The sequence below is a fragment of the Centropristis striata genome, chromosome 16 (genome assembly GCF_030273125.1).
Source record: "Centropristis striata isolate RG_2023a ecotype Rhode Island chromosome 16, C.striata_1.0, whole genome shotgun sequence".
NCBI classification, from domain to species: Eukaryota; Metazoa; Chordata; class Actinopteri; order Perciformes; family Serranidae; genus Centropristis; species Centropristis striata.
In genome coordinates, this window is record NC_081532.1 from 36,271,363 (window position 1) to 36,289,825 (window position 18,463).

Below are 18,463 nucleotides of genomic sequence, written 5' to 3' on the forward strand. Positions count from 1 at the left end.
CAGTGTTTTTGTATTTAAAAAAAACAAACATTCTCCTCACTGTGTCTCACTGCAACATATAAAATCTATCTATAAGTCCTGCAGCTCTATTATATATATATATATGTATATATATATATATATATATGGAATCAGCACATTCACAACAACTCAAACATGTCTTTGTGCAGAATAACACAGTTAGAATGACAGAAATCAGAAAAAAAACCCATTTCATTCAAGAGATTAAGATTTCCTTTATTAGTCCCACAATGAGGAAATTTCCAGAATTAAAGCAGCAAAATAACAATAAAAGGTAACCAAGCAGTAGGTCTATACACTAGAAATATAAAAAAAGGGATGAGCAATTAAACAAGTAAACAATATATATTATAGTATCTAGAGTAATAACAATTTAAACAAAAGTAAATTAAAATGTTAGGAACATTATGTACAATGTAGACAGAGTCAGCATTTCTCTGATATTTAAAAAAAATGTGAATAAAACAGAATTTCTATATAATCACTTTTCCAAGTGTCCTGAATGTTGTAAAACCAGTTTTCTCCACACATTGTCATGTTTACAGCCTCTCCTGTCCTCTCCTCTCTGCTCTGTGTAAACAGCCTCTCCTGTCCTCTCCTCTCAGCTCTGTGTAAACAGCCTCTCCTGTCCTCTCCTCTCTGCTCTGTGTAAACAGCCTCTCCTGTCCTCTCCTCTCTGCTCTGTGTAAACAGCCTCTCCTGTCCTCTCCTCTCTGCTCTGTGTAAACAGCCTCTCCTGTCCTCTCCTCTCTGCTCTGTGTAAACAGCCTCTCCTGTCCTCTCCTCTCTGCTCTGTGTAAACAGCCTCTCCTGTCCTCTCCTCTCTGCTCTGTGTAAACAGCCTCTCCTGTCCTCTCCTCTCTGCTCTGTGTAAACAGCCTCTCCTGTCCTGTCCTCTCCTCTCTGCTCTGTGTAAACAGCCTCTCCTGTCCTCTCCTCTCTGCTCTGTGTAAACAGCCTCTCCTGTCCTCTCCTCTCTGCTCTGTGTAAACAGCCTCTCCTGTCCTCTCCTCTCAGCTCTGTGTAAACAGCCTCTCCCGTCCATCTGGTTAGTGCAAACACTTTATTTTAAATGACTCATGTAGAATAAAGAGATTCTAACACAACATATAAACATTTTAACACAAGTTTTGGTCACTTTCTACGATAAACTGTGTATTTTTTGGCGATCTTTTAACTTCTCACAGTCCACTCAGCAAATTTTGTGATTTAAAAAACATCTCTAAGCTTTTGTTGACCACAGACCAACACATTCAGAGTCCTCACTCAGTTTGAGAGGAGAGACGTTAGCATGCTAACTTAGCTCCTGGTTTATCTGTGACTTCACTTCCTGTCCTGAGGTCCCTGAACACTGGCGCTCTCTACAAAAAGGGGCGGAGCCGCCTCTTTTTCTTAAGGAAGCTCAGATCTCTGGACATCTGTAGTAAGATAATATATATATATAGGGTGACGTCACAGTGACTACGTCCATTATTTATACAGTCTATGATTATGCTTTTTTCCTGAGAACATTAATTTCTCACGGTGTCTTTAACGTAAAGCAAAATATTGCTTATATACTGAATAAAAAATGCATGTTATATTCCTCAATTAATGTTTTATTGTACCAGTTGGGATAGGGTACAGATAATGGCATTTAACTAAAATAAATTCTGCACAGAAAATTGAAATACATAAATAAATAATTGTTCACTGGCTTTAAATTCTATACAATATGGGCTTAGTCTACACAATATTAAGCCTACATATAATTATCTGGTAAAGTACTTATATAAAAAAAAAATGAAACATTAACAGCAGCACTTATAATCCCCCTTGTTCTGACAAAGGTAACAGTAAGATTACTACCTGGAAACTTACAGTAACATGTAGTACTGAACAACTTAAATCATCCCGGAGGAAGGTGACAGTAAAATTAGAGGGCCTCTATTAAAAAATTAAATGAAAAGATAGGCTACCTCTCCTGAAACAAAAACATTCCTGTCGCAATGGGTTTTCAATACACTCCTGACCTAAACCCCTGTATTTTTGTTCAGGAAAATAAGCATATTAATGGTCTGGAGTAAGGCGTGTGCAGCCTGTTTACAGTGAGGCCAGCTGCTGAGAATACACTCAGATGAGACAGACGTGCCCGGTATGCACAGATATCAACTCTGACCTTCTCTGTGGACCAAAGTTGCATTAATGAACACAAAGTTCATTGCAACTGCTAGAGAAAGCTTTACCTCAACAACAAGGACAACCAGCAACTTAATTTGCAAGACGGCAAATTATTGAACTCAACTTCCTTCTTTCCACGCCCGCCACTGGAAAAGGATTCTCCCCCTTTTCAACTGGATTTGTGAGTAATGTAACTGGGCTTAGATAAGCAATCAGCAAGGACTTTAGCAGAAAGGATTTGACCTGTAATTAATATTTTGGTTTATATCTGTGTTTTAAGTATATTTATGTGATATTCGTGTTACAATCAAAGTTGTACATTAATCTTGCTTCATACTGACAGTCAGTCTTATATGCAACTAACTATACTAACCTTTGACCTGCTCATACACTGATTTACACATAATATATTTTAAATGAATTGTAACAATATTCAGTTTGTAACAGCTCACACTGCCACGTGGCCACCAGGCCCAGTCACCTGGCTTCACAGCTGGAGTTTTCTTTTGTGTGAGGAGCTTCAACCCCCACTCACACACACACACACACACACACACACACACACACACATTTCCTCTCTTTTGTAATGTAGTTCTCTATACTTTATAGATGTGTGCTTTATTTGCTTTACTTGTTTTTAGAATAAATACCTTTTGATTACAAATGCTGTCTATTTAATTTTGTACATTATGAACAATATGCTGGCCTCTGCTGTGACAAGAATTCACTATTCCAAATTGATAGTTTAGTGACTTTATGAGACTGATTTAGGTGAATTGGCTATATTTTTCTGTTTTACAGATGGTGCCCCAATGAGCTATGACTTAGAGCAAATCAAGCCATATCATTTCTTATAATTAATAATTATTTATGATAATTACTATTAATTCTTATAGCCATCTAACCACACTTTTGAACTGTGAGATTCACATAAGTGTTGCTCAGGTTCATCGCTACATATTTGGTATCCTTATGGGAGAGATAGCATTTATAATAACGCCCTTTCATTAACATATTTGACGCCCTGTGCAAGGTCATCATTTATTCATAAAAGAGCCAATCAGATACCCCAACATAAATGGTGACCCGTGATGGAGGCAATTGGTATCCGTAACCAGATACCCCAACAGCTCCTTCCTCTTCAGTCTGCCTCTGAAACCTTGTACATGGAGAAGGATGTAGAGATGTTGGGCTGAAGCTGGAGGTCCGTAAACACAGAGCGGATGAAAAAGGATGTGATGTCACAGGTAGACAGACAGACAGGTTCCTCCTGCTCTGATCATCACATATGCCGTTCTCAGCGTGTATATGTGTACAGGAAGAGGAGTAGCCTTCTCAAACTGTCATTTATATTCACACTTGCATTTCTGTACAACTTTCTGTAAAACTGCTGACTCATTACAGATTGTATCACTTTGGTCTGTGTCAACATGACAACCAGGAAAGGCTGAGATATTCCTATCAGACAGCTGAATTGTTCCTATTACGCAAAAAATTATGAAAATTAGTATCATCCTAAGAAACAAGCATAGACTTGGTGTGAAAACATTGGACATCATTTTATTTTATGTTTTTATAACAAACAGCAAATGGCAGCGAATGTGTATCTGTCAAACAGAAGAGATGATATATGTCAATGTTTTACAGGTGAAGCTCTGCTTCCTGAGCTCCTTCCTCTTCACTTGTCTTCGGAGACCCCGTCCATGGAGGAGGTTGCAGAGATGTTGGGCTGAAGCAGCAGGCCTGTAAACACAGAGAGAGGATGAGAGAGGATGTGATGTCACAGGTCTATCGCAGACAGACAGACAGACAGACAGACAGGTTTCTCCATGTGTGTCTTGTTGGGTGAAGATCAGTGATCTATGGAGAGTTCAAAGTTTCCAGAAACAAGTCCATCTTCTACATGTCAGGATGTCATTGTTCTGTCATATTCTTCATAGAAGTGGCACGGTAAACTGCTGCACCACATTGAAACAGTACACTAACAATAAACATTTTCTAAACGGTATTCTGTCAGCTGTAATGCTGGCAGTTTAAAAACGGACATCAGCAGGATCAAGCAGAAAACATAATGTGAAAACGTTGTGATTTAAAGGAATTATATAACATTTCATATGAAAGTAAATGTCATACTGAAGAAATGAATGTAAACGCTGATTAATAACATAATGAAGTTGTAAAGTGCATTTGTATCTGGTTCCCTCAGCTAAGAATCTGTATCGATCACTGACTCTTGACTAAAGTGAGACGCTTTTTCCAAAAGATTTCATGAGTTCCAGGCGTTTTTCGCCGATTTAAAGCCTAAATTCAGAACAGAAACTGGTCCCTGCATGAGGAACCATGGTGATCTACACAGGGTAAAAGGGAGACCCCAGGTTTAACAGGAGGGCTCACATTCTTTAACCATCAGCTGAAATCCTTCATCCTCCTCGATCGCATCGAGCAGCACATTCAGTTATAAACACCTCGATGCTTTTTGTGGATTCTGTGTGAATCTGCATGGAGAGGCTATTTAATGCTGCAGGGAGAAGGAGTTGTTCTTTCCTACCCTGCTCCTCTGTGTCAACAGACACATCGGCGTGATGGCTTCCTGAATGTGCCGTCATACTGGAAGTGTTGCCACAAGCATAAAACCAGGTGTTGAACAGTGTTTGGTCTGTATATATCTTGGTGCATTCAGAACCAGATTTACTGAGGCAGCTACTCATCAGACAGTCTGCTGCCATTCTAACTAATGAATGTGTGTCGACCTAAGTACATTACTGTCACTGACCATGTCAGAGATCATCCTTGGTCTTACCTGAGCAGGTGAGATTCACGAAGAAGCGATTGTAATCTGTTTCTGCACACCCTCTTAGAGATCCAGACTGAACACAGTCAGAGCTGGTACGCCACATAGATCTGTATGGGAACTCCACTCTCTTGCTTACAGAAACAGCAGAACCACAATCCAGCTCTCTGCAGGCAACAGCTGCTGTCTTCAGGGTCCAGAGAGAGTTTGTCACTGGTCTCCATTCTTCTTCATGTTTCAGCTCCAGTGTTCCTGCACAGCGACTGTCTCCTCCCACCAATCTGACAGGCTCTGAACAGAAACAAGAGAGTCATCAGTTAAAGAATAAAGTGAGATTGATCAAAACAGAAATTAACCATGAGCAGGAAATGGCAGAAATCTAAGCACCCTGAGGACCTATACAATTTCCAATCACTTCTTGCTGCCTTCTCGTCCTTGATCAGCACCGAAAAAAGTTCTTTCTATCAGACCAAGATCTAATCTTCGTTTTCCAACCCGAAGAAGCTCTACTCCATCTTTACAAACCTCTTGGTCCCTCCAACCCCCCCTCCTCCTTCCTCACTCCTACCGAGCCATTTTGTCCAACACTTCTTGAAAAAGATTGAGAAAATATGCTCCTCATTTACCCATCTGGCTTTGCAACGTGCCTCTGTTTGCTCCTCGTCATCGTCTCCCATCATCTGTAGTGGTTCTACTTGACCTTTCTGCGGCTTTCGAAACAGTTGATCACCAGATCTTCATCTCCACCCTTCATCACCTGGGAGCATCTGGTTCTGCCCTCTCTCTACTCAAGTCCTATCTCAAAGACTGCACCTTTCGTGTAACTTGGAGGGGTTCTGTGTCAGACCCTGTCCACTCACCACAAGGCTCTGTCCTTGGTCCGCTCCTTTTCTCGGTATACACTAAGTCCCTCAGCTCTCTCATCCACTTGCATGGCTTCTCCTATCATAGCTATGCCAACGACACCCATCTAATCCTTTCATTTCCCCAGTCCGAAACACAGGCAGCAGCACGTATCTCTGCATGTCTGGCTGACATCTCCCAGTGGATGTCCTCACACCACCTCAAACTCAACCTGGGAAAGACTGAGCTACTTTACCTCCCAGGGAAGAGCTCCCCCACCACTGACCTCCACATCACTGTCAAGAACACAGTGGTTGCCTCCACAGAATTGCCTCCAAGATTATCGCTACCACCAGATCCCGCAGATTCTTGCTGAATAAAATGAGAATAATCCGTCCATTTCTCACTCACAAGGCAGTCAGGTCCTAGTCCAGGTCATCTCACGCCTGGACTACTGCAACTCCCTCATGGCAGGTCTGTCTGCCAAAGCCATTCGACCTCTGCAACTGATCCAGAATGCAGCTGCTTGATTGGTCTTCAATCTTGCCAAATTTTCACACCCACAACACCCCTCCTCCGCTCCCTGCACTGGTTACTGGTGGCTGCGCGGATATGCTTCAAGACTTTAGCACTGACGTACTCCACTGCAAATGGTTCAGGTCCAGCTTACATCCAGGATCTAGTCAAAGGCTACACTCCTGCCTGTCCTTTCCATTCTACATCAGCCAAACAGCTGGCGACTCCCACCCTGTTCACTTCACAACCACTTCCAGACTTTTCTTTGTCCTGGCAAATGGTGGAACGAGTTTCCCACAGACATCAGGACCTCAGACAGCCTATGCATCTTCCACTGCAGGCTGAAGACCTACCTCTTCCAACAATACCTCGGTTAAGTCATGGTTGTGAATACAAAAAAAACAACCCTCTTCTTCCTTTGCTCTTCTTCTTTACTGCATTGCGTGACACTTATATAGCACTCCTGTAGCGGTTACAGTTGGCTCTTAAAAGTTATGCACTTACTTGATTCCTGTTGACTAAGGCTTGTATCGTCAAGGTTGAATGAACAAATTGTAAGTCGCTTTGGACAAAAGCTTCAGCAAAATGACATGTGATGTAATGTAATGTAACCAAATGAAAGCTGCAACTCCTCTTCTACCTGAGCAGGTGAGACCAACAGCTCTGCCAGGTGAGCAGGTGTTTCTATGTGAGCCTGAGCTTCTACAGTCCAGGAGAGCAGACTCATTTCCTCCACACTGGAACTCTTTGGTCCACATTGGCGCCTCCCCTTCTCCATAGAGCGCCCCCTGGAGGACTGATGGAGCCCCACAGCCAAGCTCCCTGCAGACCACCTCTGCATCCTGCTGGTCAAAGTCAGCTTCACACACTGAAGACCAGCTCTGCTTAGACTGGTCAGACTTCACCTCCAGTCTGCCTGAGCACAGACTGGTCCCATCCACCAGCCTGACAGAGTCTGGAGAGATGAGAGAAGAGAAAACAGAGAGAGATAAAAGACACCAGACACAGAATAAAAAGATGTAATCAAACAAGAGTTCAGTGATTCAAACTGGTCTCAGCACAATTCCAACATAAGCTCATCAAAAACAACAGAACTCATCATTATAACAGCACATACTGCAGCAGTTTACCATCACAGTTACATTTAATGCACTTGTTAGAGATTAATAGAATCAGCAATAATCTGCATTATGACATTTAGTAAAATGCTGCTTATAATTGTATTTAACAAAGCATAAAACACACATTTTATTTGCCAGGCACAGCACACAGAAATAAGGAGTATCAACAGAAATGACATACTGATAGCGCTTTGCACATAACCACATATTTGAGGGCAGATGAAACACTGTTAGTGCAACTATTCAAGGCCATGGACCCAGGCGGACATAGGCACTGACGAACACTAGACAAGATACAGAAGTGTGCTCTTAGCTTTTTTTTCCTCGACAGGGCGGTGTCTGGAAGCTGAAGCACCAAGAGGCTAGGACTAGCCTGTATGCCAATGAAATGGGCAGGTCAGAGTTTAAACCATGGTGCTTTGCGCCCCTGTCAAAGTTCCAGTATAAACACAACGGAAGTGACGCGTGGTGGGCTTATGGAATTATACAGCCATCCTAGTGGTCAAACCCCAACCCACTCTCCTTCCTTTGAGACATGCGCATCAACACATGGCTAATTTGAATATTCAAATGAGCCATGTGTTGATGCGCAGCACAGGTAAGCTAGCTGGACAAGCTGTTTTGATATGTTGTAACTGAAGTATGTGGTAGTATTTGACAGGACTTAACATTTACATTTTTATGGAAAGTACTATTGATAGGTAATTACCATTGTATTAGCCTATTTAAAGTCGACTCGTTAACGTTACATTTTTGCGTCATGAAAACTAGCGATAGCTAGCTAGTTGTGATATCGCTAACGTCTTCCCTACCTCAGGGACAAGGGGTCGACATTTAGCTGATGTAAATTCCACCTCAGCAGGTTCCTTTTTTATGGCAGGAGGAGGCATTTGTCTTTCCTTACTCTAAGATAAACTCAGGCAGGAGATTCATTTTGCCATCTTTTCAAAACAGGTTCATTTGTCATTTTCCAAAAAGGTTCTTTCTAATATATTTAATATGTTGTGCACTGCACTGTGTCAGGAGAAAGTGTATCTCTGATACTTCTGTGTTTAGGTCACAGTGGTGGCTGTTGTCTTTCTGTCTGTCAGCCTCTCTCTCTCACTCACATTATATCTCTCTCACACACACATTCTATTTCTCTCTCTCTCTCTCTCTCTCTCTCTCTCTCTCTCCCATACCCACAGTCTCCCTTAATGCAATGTTTTACAATATGATAAGTTTTTCAATGTTTTTGAATTAAAACAAATGTTTAATACATAATTAATGTTTCTTGGTGAATAAGAATGTTAAGGTATTAATCTGAAAGGTAAAACCAGTGTAATTTAACCAAACGGCCTTTGTGCCCTGCCCTGTGGCCTTTGTGCCCTTAAAAAAATGTGAACGGGAAGGCCAAATGGCCTTGCCCCTGATATGACGAAATTCCAAGCCTGGTGCTACCCCAACAGTTTTTGACCAATCAGATAGTCACACATTCACATTATAAAAAACTGTAAAAGTAAGAATAGGCATCCTTTTCTGGGAGGTGGTTACAGCTAACTGCTTAGCAGCCAGTGATTTCTCAACAGAGAAGGTCCATGTACAGTAGTGTTCAAAATAATAGCAGTCCAATGTGACTAACCAGATTTATCCAGGTCTTTAGTATATTTTTTATTGCTACATGGCAAACAAGGTACCAGTAGGTGCAGTAGATTCTCAAAAAACCAACAAGACCCAGCATTCGTGATTTGCATGCTCTTAAGGCTGTGCAATTGGGCAATTAGTTGAAAGGGGTGTGTTCAAAGTATAGCAGTGTGGCATTCAATCAGTGAGGTCATCAATTTTGTGAAAAAACAGGTGTGAATCAGGTGGCCTCTATTTAAGGATGAAGCCAGCACTTGTTGAACATGCATTTCTCTTTGAAAGCCTGAGGAAAATGGGCCGTTCAAGACATTGTTCAGAAGAACAGCGTACTTTGGTTAAAAAAAAACTTGATTGGAGAGGGAAAACTTATAAAGAGGTGCAAACAGTTATAGGCTGTTCAGCTAAAATGATCTCCAATGCTTTAAAATGGAGAGCAAAACCAGAGACATGTGGCAGAAAACAGAAGACAACCATCAGAATGGATGGAAGAATAACCAGAATGGCAAAGGCTCAGCCAGTGATCAGCTCCAGGATGATCAAAGACAGTCTGGAGTTAACTGTAAGTGCTGCGACAGTTAGAAGACGTCTGTGTGAAGCTAATCTATTTACAAGAATCCCCACAAAGTCCCTCTGTTAAAAAAAAGGCATGTGCAGAAGAGGCTACAATTTTCCAAAGAACACATCAAGTGGCCTAAAGAGAAATGGAGGAACATTTTGTGGACTGATGAGAGTAAAATTGTTATTTTTGGGTCCAAGGGCCGCAGACAGTTTGTGAGACGACCCCCAAACTCTGAATTCAAGCCACAGTACACAGTGAAGACAGTGAAGCATGGTGGTGCAAGCATCATGATATGGGCATGCTTCTCCTACTATGATGTTAGGCCTATTTATCACATACCAGGGATCATGGAACAGTTTGCATATGTCAAAATACTTGAAGAGGTCATGTTGCCTTATGCTGAAGAGGACAGGCCCTTGAAATGGGTGTTTCAACAACTCAATGACCCGAAACACACTAATAAACAAGCAAAATCTTGGTTCCAAACCAACAACATTGATGTTATGGAGTGGCCAGCCCAATCCCCAGACCTTAATCCAATTGAGAACTTGTGGGGTGACATCAAAAATGCTGTTTCTGAAGCAAAACCAAGAAATGTAAATTAATTGTGAAATGTTGTTGAAGAATTTTGGAGTGGAATAACAGCTGCCAGGTGCCACAAGTTGCTTGACTCCATGCCACACAGATGTGAAGCAGTTATAAAAAAAACTGTGGTCATACAAGTAAATATTAGTTTAGTAATCACATGATTGCTAAATCCTAGAAACAAAAAAGTTTGTACAAAATAGTTTTGTATTTGTAAAGTCAATGGCAGACACTGCTATATTTTAGAACACACCACTTTCAACTAATTGCATAGCCTTAAGAGCGCGCACATCACAAATGCTGGGTCTTGTTGGTTTTCTGAGAATCTACTGCACCTACTGGTAGATTGTTTGCCATGTAGCAATAAAAAATATACTAAAAACCTGGAATAATCTGGTTAGTCACATTGGACTGCTATTATTTTGAGCACTACTGTATCTTGATGCATTCAGAACTGGATTTACTGAGGCAGCTGCTCATCAGACAGTCTTCTGCCATTCCAACTGATGAATGTGTGTGTCGACCTGAGTACATTACTGTCACTGGCCATGTCAGAGATCATCCTGGGTCTTGCCTGAGCAGGTGAGATTATAGATGGTGGCAGAGTAACCTGGTGCTGCACACTCTCTCAGAGATCCAGACTGAAGACAGTCAGGGTTCATCTTCCACACCGATCTGACTGCGTACTCCTCTTTTCTTACAGAAACAGCAGAACCACAGTCCAGCTCTCTGCAGACAACAGCTGCTGTCTTCAGGTTCCAGTAATGACCCACTTGTCTCCATTCTACCTGTTTCAGTTCTAGTGTTCCTTCACAGCGACTGTCTCCTCCGACCAACCTGACACTGACAGGCTCTGAACAGAAACAAGAGAGTCTTCATTAAAAGAATAAAGTGATTTTGATCAGAACAGAAATGAACCAAATGAAAGCTGCAGCTGCTCTTCTACCTGAGCAGGTGAGTCCAATAGCTCTGCCAGGTGAGCAGGTGTTTCTATCTGAGCCTGAGCTTCTACAGTCCAGGAGAGCAGACTCATCTCCTCCACACTGGAACTCTTTGGTCCACATTGGAGCCTCCACTTCTCCATAGAGCGCCCCCTGGAGGACTGATGGAGCCCCACAGCCAAGCTCCCTGCAGACCACATCTGCATCCTGCTGGTCAAAGTCAGCTTCACACACTGAGGACCAGCTCTGCTTAGACTGGTCAGACTTCACCTCCAGTCTGCCTGAGCACAGACTGGTCCCATTCACCAGCCTGACAGAGTCTGGAGAGATGAGAAAAGAGAAAACAGAGAGAGATAAAAGACACCAGACACAGAATTTAAAAAATAACAAGAATTCAGATATTCAAACTGGACTCAGCACAATTCCAACATGAGTTCATCAACAACAACAGAACTCGTCTTTATAACACCACATGCTTTTTACATTTATCACAGTTTTAAAATATGTTATTTTTGTTTGGAAAACTTTCCCATGTGTTCAAACAATATTGATCCCAGCAGTCCCTGCTCCTAACACGCATCCACCAAGCTCCAGTTTGAGGTTGAAGAGGAGGAAGAGCGATTCTGCCAAGGCCATTGGCAGATGTTTTCTTTACAAATGCTTCTCGTGCAGTCTGCATGTTAAACTGACAACTCCCACATAGGGAAAGCCCTGACTGGAGGAGACGCCCTGATGCTGCTGACAGCAAGTTTCATAAAAACTTTTTTTTATGTCATATTTTAGAAAGAAATCTTACTAACCTGACTGAATCATGTAAAGCCAGGTATTATTTTCTTACCTGAGCAGGTGATATCCAAACTGTATACAGACGTATCTGATGCTGCACACTGTCTCAGAGATCCAGAGAGAACACAGTCATGGCGGATGCTCCACACATGTCTATATGTGGAATTCTTTTTCCTTGTTACAGAAACAGCAGAACCACAGTCCAGTTCTCTGCAGACAACAGCTGCTTCCTTGAGGTTCCAGGCAGAGTAAACAGTACTCACTGGTCTCCATTCTCCTTTATGTTTCAGCTCCAGTGGTCCTGCACAGCGACTGTCTCCTCCCACCAACCTGACAGGCTCTGAACAGAAACAAGAGTCATGAGTAAAGAATAAAGTGAGTTTGATCAGAACAGAAATTAACCAAATGAAAGCTGCAGCTCCTCTTCTACCTGAGCAGGTGAGTCCAATAGCTCTGCCAGGTGAGCAGGTGTTTCTATCTGAGCCTGAGCTTCTACAGTCCAGGAGAGCAGACTCATTTCCTCCACACTGGAACTCTTTGGTCCACATTGGAGCCTCCACTTCTCCATAGAGCGCCCCCTGGAGGACTGATGGAGCCCCACAGCCAAGCTCCCTGCAGACCACCTCTGCATCCTGCTGGTCAAAGTCAGCTTCACACACTGAGGACCAGCTCTGGTTAGACTGGTCAGACTTCACCTCCAGTCTGCCTGAGCACAGACTGGTCCCATCCACCAGCCTGACAGAGTCTGGAGAGATGAGAGAAGAGAAAACAGAGAGAGATAAAAGACCCCAGACACAGAATCAAAAATGTTCTCATCAAACAAGAATTCATAGATTCAAACTGGACTCAGCACAATTCCAACATGAGTTCATAATAAACAACAGAACTCATCTTTATAACACCGTAGACTATTTTCATTTAGCACAGTCTGTAGTCTATTTGTTATCCATGTTGGAACACTTTCCCATGTGTTCAAACAACATTGATCCCAGCAGCCCCGCTCCTAACACACAAAAACCAAGCTCCAGTTTGTGGTCGGAGAGGAGGAAGAGTGCATGTAAACAGTGAAATCAGATCATTACCATTACCTGATTATTCCCAGTTATAGGATTATTGTATCTTGTAAACTTAGTCAGTGGTCCTGCTACTGTGACAACCAAAGAACCTGCTGGTGGAAACCAGTGGCTGAGAGAGCTGTAAGGCTGAAGAAGTCCTTTCAGCCTGGATGGTGTTTGTCTCAGGGGACTCCTGAAGCAGCAGACATCTATGCTTCATATGTACTTTTATCTTGGTACATTCAGCACCTGATTTTACTGCAGCTGCTCATCAGACATCTGGTACTATTCTAGGTGCTGCATGTGTCTGTCAGCCTGCTACATTACTGTCATAGATGATGTCAGAGATGATGTCAGAAATTATGTCATACATTTTCTTACCTGAGCAGGTGATATTCACACTGGAGATAGAGGAAAGTCCTATTGCACACTCTCTCAGAGATCCAGACTGAACACAGTCAGGGCTGATACCCCACACAGGTCTGCTTGAGGGCTCATATCTCACTCTTAGAGAAACAGCAGAACCACAGTCCAGCTCTCTGCAGAAAGCAGCTGCTTCCTGCAGGGTCCAGTCAGGGGGACCATGACTCACTGGTCTCCATTTTCCTCCATGTTTCAGCTCCAGTGTTCCTGCACAGTGACTGTCTCCCCCCACCAACCTGACAGGGTCTGAATAGAAACAAGAGAGTCATCAGTAAAAGCAAAAAGTTTAATGAAGAAAAGTTGAAACTAAAACTTTACTGCTGATTCTCTGACTTCTCTTTCTCTTTTCTTTCTCTGTTTACCTTTTTGGTTGTTACTTCCTTCAGCCTGGAGTCCTGGAGAAATACACAAAAAATTGAATATTATATATTCATTTTGGAAAGAATTAGCAGTGGACAGTGTGTTGTCATTGTTGCACCACTGCAGAGTAACGTTAAAGCACAAGATGAACTGATCACCAGAATGAGTAAAAAACAAAGTGCAGCCCAACTCCTGCTTGGGATTGTTGCTTGGGCGACTACAAAGATACACAACACAACCTTAAGGAGTTACACAATGAACACAAACACACAACAACCACAGACAGACGTCAAATTAACTCAACATGATGAAAAATGTCACAAAATAATCATAAAAAGACATGAAATGACTACAGGGACACAAAACCAAACTAAAGCACAAGGAGAAGCAAAATGAAAACTAAAGTCACAAAACAACCTTAAATATTCACACAGTTGCCACTAAGATACACAGAACAACCACAAAAAACATAAAACAACCTCAAAGATTCACACAGTTACCCCTAAGATACACACAGGCATGAAAACGGGTCAGGGGTGAAAAAGGTGAGAAGGGTGCGCGAGGGGCGACGTGGTCTCTGACATTTACAGTATATGTGGTAAGGGCACCAAAATGGCTTAATGCATAACCCCCACAAGAGATAGGGGACATGCTGTAACTTGTCTATTCTTCCATCATGATTGACAGCCAAAATTAATTAATTAATATATATATATATGTATAATGGGGTTTTTTTTTGGGGGGGGGGGGCAAAGAAACCAACCTAATAAGTGTTTTCTACCATTATCAAAACATACCATCAATTACAAATGCAGAAAAAAATATGATGTTTGATTAAGAATCAAAGTTTCACTTTGCCAATTTCACAGTAGCCAAATGAGTTGAGTGGATGCAATAATAAGCCAAGCACAGGTTCTGAAAAAATACTGTATTGAGTTGAACATTGAATTAAAAGGCACAGAATAATGACAATAACAATAGACTTAACATTTGTACAAGGAAATACAAATACAAATTTGAACAGACTTTCTAAATTATGCCCTGGAAGAATAATACAAATAATAATACAAGAAGAAAGTGAAGAACAATAATCAAAACACTTTCAAGGGATAGTGATCATTTTTCCTTTTTTTCTGCCTGGAGCACCAGTAATACCACATGTCTCAGCCTTGCCCTCTTCTCTCCGTCAGCAGTCTGTTTTTTTGGCCTGCTGCCAGTTGCTTGAGAGCCATTGTTACGTATGTTCGCGCACCAAGTGGATATATGAAGGAAAAAAAATCTAGCGAGTATATAAGGCGTATACGTATCACATAGACTACACCACTGCTACTAAGGTGTTCTCTAGTTTAGCCTTATTGATAGAAAGTTGGACCACTTCACCTTCAGCCTTGCCAGTCCTCTCACCTCAATAGCATCCACATGACCTGGAAATACAAGTTATAGAGAATTTAGAAAGAAGCAAGATAACCAGTGTTTCTTTTCTGTGATTTACCGATAGCTTTACAAGCTTGAAGCTAACTTCAGTAACAATATCTAACTAACAGTAGCGTTAGCTAATCATTTTCCACCGGAGCTTTAGCTGGCTAGCAGCTAACGTTATGTTCTCTCGCTGTGTTAAATGACTCAATTTATCAAGCTGTAGTTAACATTAACTAAGCCTATGTCAACAGAGCTCCTGGGTAACTTAGATATACCAGAAAATATAAAAATGATTGAAACCATCACTTACCAAATTCAGTCCGGTAAATCCAACTTCTAGCTTCTGGTGGCAGCACGAACGAAGCAAACTGCTTGCCGTTCCCGTTAATACTTCCATGCGGGCATGCGCGCGCTCGCCAGCTCACCGCCTGCACCCCCCCCCCCGCAAAAAAAAAACAAAAAAAAAACAAAAACTTTTCTCATCGAATCTACATGATTCACGTAGGTCACCTGTTTTGGCTTCAAAACGGCGAATTTCGCAGAAAGGTCTCAAACTAGTAAATAATGGTAACTTGGTTAACTGCTTCATTTCCACTTTAAACGTTTAATACAAATATAATTCCATAATGAACATGGTGTTTAAATCAGGTGGTACCTGAGCTCAGCAGCAACAGCAGCAACAGGTGATCCATGTCCAGGTAGAGCGTCTCTCTGGCCGTCCGTCTGTCTTCCTGTCTGCTCTGATCAGCACGTGTCCTCACTGTGTATCAGCGTACAGGAAGAGGAGGAGCTTTACTGGAACATATCCCATATATTTACACTTCTCAGAACTGCATTTCTGTGAAACTGATTAACTTTAATTTAAATGAACCTGCTGAAAGAACACAGATAGGACTGCATTAAATATATGTTAAAGTGATGATTACAAAATCACAGCCCCCCCCCCCTTTTTTTTTAATTAAATCATTTTTGGTTAATTTATACTACTGTAGTATACACTTGCGTACATACATATTTATCCAATTACATTTGAACAAATCATATCACAATGCATTGTTTGTTATTCTTTAACATTGTTATTTTATTTTGTTATTTTTTGCACAATAAAGAACCAGAGAAAACAGAAAACAAGAAGCAAGTTGTGCAAATGTCTTAAAAATAATCACCTCAATATTAAATAATTACAACAATATCAGCACAAAAGTCATGTGATCCCAAAGGTAAATAATCAAACAATCAGAAGGTAATTAACATTAATCATGCAAATGTATAAAATAAAAGAATACAGTAATAATATGAGAGAGATTGCACATGCATACAAAATCACACTTGTGACTGGGTCAGATATGATCAGTTTGAACAGGTTGGTTCATCAGACGGTCCATAAGTGTATATCTGAAATTCTCCACTGAGGAAGACTGAACTCCATAAATGTGTGTTATGATATATTTCTGTAAGTTGAATTATGGGATTGATCTTCTGATATGTGTTCTGCACTTCTGAACTGGAACAGGTCAATGTTCTTTACTTAACAGAATGTTAGATAACAGTTTCACAGAACGAGGTATTGCCCAAATAAAATAAACAAACAGCATGTCTGAGAACAGTTATTCCAAGAGCAAGACTGTATAGCCAAGAGAAAACTCAATAAATAAATCATACATAATAATATGGATGTGAAACTGCCAGATCTATAGCTTTGTTCTCATTGCAATAAACTCTGCTCCTCCAATGCCTCTGTGTATACTTTCAGTAAGTGTACTGAGTTTTGCATCAACATCTGCTATAACAGTGTGTCCAGGTGATTCACCGTCCCTCACACATCACCCTGTCCTCTGTCCTCACCTGCACCTTACTGTTGTTGCACTCATTGCTTTATTATTTGCATTCTTTCCTATTTGGATGCCAATTGGTGCACTGCAATTTCAGTGGTGACCCAGAGCCAGAGAGAGACTCAGGGGGAAATTCAAACCCAACACTTGAATCCCAGGCAGTCAATGTGGCAGCCAAAATCAGGCAAGGGGAGAGAAAAAGCAGTTCTTAAAGCTGTCCAATAAAAGTCCAACAAACCTTACAGAAACAATGATTCCACGGAGAAAAATCCAAGCAATGAGCGATGGCAGAGGTCAAAAAGAGAATCAACATACAAAAAGAAGTAAGCAGGACAAACACAATCTGGCAACTGGAGTGTCTCTCTCTCTCTCTCTCTCTCTCTCTCTCTGTCTCTCTCTCTCTCTCTCTCTCTCCCTCTCTCTCTCTCTCTCTCTCTCTCCCTCTCTCTCTCTCTCTCTCTCTCTCCCTCTCTCTCTCTTTCTCTCTCTCTCTCTCTCTCTCTCTGTCTCTCCCTCTCTCTCTCTCTCTCTCTCTCTCTCTCTCCTCCCTCTCTCTCTCTTTCTCTCTCTCTCTCTCTGTCTCTCCCTCTCTCTCTCTCTCTTTCTCTCCCCCCCCTCTCTCTCTCTCTCCCTCTCCCTCTCACTCCCTCTCTCTCTCTCTCTCTCCCTCTCTCTCTGCTGACTTTTACACGTCTACAGGAAATGACAAAAAGACTCTGACTGCATTAATCTGATTGGAGCATCCCAGCCTGCACATGTTGTCATGGTAACACAAACCACAGTCCTACAACCTGTGATCTGTCAGAAACTTCTCATCACATTAAAATTGATCACAAGTGAAAATATAGAATCTATATTCCAGTAAAGCTCCTCCTCTTCCCCAAATATTTCATTGTTAAATTGTAGCCCAGTGGCTGAAATATGAGGTTAAAACCATTCCTTAGCCAACATGCTATTGTGAAATATATGTTTAATATGTACAAAAGTTTAATGAGATAAAATATGAAACTGAAATAGATGTTTTTCCTTTAAACAAAGTTGAATTTTAAATGTACTATGGTCTTTGAATGCATCGCCTTTCCAGGTTAGGTTGAATGGCGCTTGTGTACATTCCAATTCAGAGCTATCTCACTTTGGAGTTTTCTTATTGATTGGATGTTTAGGGGTTTTTTTTACCAGCCAATCGAGTTTGGTTATTTGTTTAAGGGGCGGGATTTAACACTGGCAGAGAGGAGATAATATTAATTTTACTTTTACATTGGAGCAGACTCAGGTGGAAATTCAAACCCAACACTTGAATTTACAGGCAGGCAGTCAGTGTGGCAGCCAAAATCAGGCAAGGGGAATAAAAGCAGTTCTTAAAGCTGTCCAATAAAAGTCCAACAAACCTTACAGAAACAATGATTCCACAGAGAAAAATCCAAGCAA

At 41.5% G+C, this 18,463-nt stretch overlaps 1 protein-coding gene across 1 annotated transcript; it reads right to left on the reverse strand.

The window, feature by feature from the left end:
• Positions 1–3,719: 3,719 nt before the first annotated feature.
• On the reverse strand, positions 3,720–17,285 carry LOC131987822 (scavenger receptor cysteine-rich type 1 protein M130-like). Its single transcript, XM_059352694.1, has 11 exons — positions 17,274–17,285; positions 15,859–15,971; positions 13,787–13,819; positions 13,383–13,670; positions 12,377–12,691; positions 11,999–12,286; positions 11,166–11,480; positions 10,794–11,072; positions 6,972–7,286; positions 4,982–5,263; positions 3,720–3,924 (listed from the first exon to the last, which is right to left on the reverse strand). The coding sequence occupies exons 2-11, from the start codon at positions 15,893–15,895 to the stop codon at positions 3,860–3,862; spliced, it is 2,217 nt and encodes a 738-aa protein (XP_059208677.1). The 5' UTR covers positions 15,896–15,971; positions 17,274–17,285; the 3' UTR covers positions 3,720–3,859.
• Between the last annotated feature and the right edge of the window lie 1,178 nt (positions 17,286–18,463).

Bases quoted from the DNA above. Each gene is read 5' to 3' on its own strand.
- LOC131987822 (XM_059352694.1), bottom strand. From the start codon at position 15,895: ATGGATCACCTGTTGCTGCTGTTGCTGCTGAGCTCAG. The intron at 12,287-12,376 runs GTAGAAGAGGAG...GTTTCTGTTCAG, and splicing joins TATTGGACTCACCTGCTCAG to AGCCTGTCAGGTTGGTGGGA. The intron at 7,287-10,793 runs GCAAGACCCAGG...TCATCTCTCCAG, and splicing joins CTATAATCTCACCTGCTCAG to ACTCTGTCAGGCTGGTGGAT.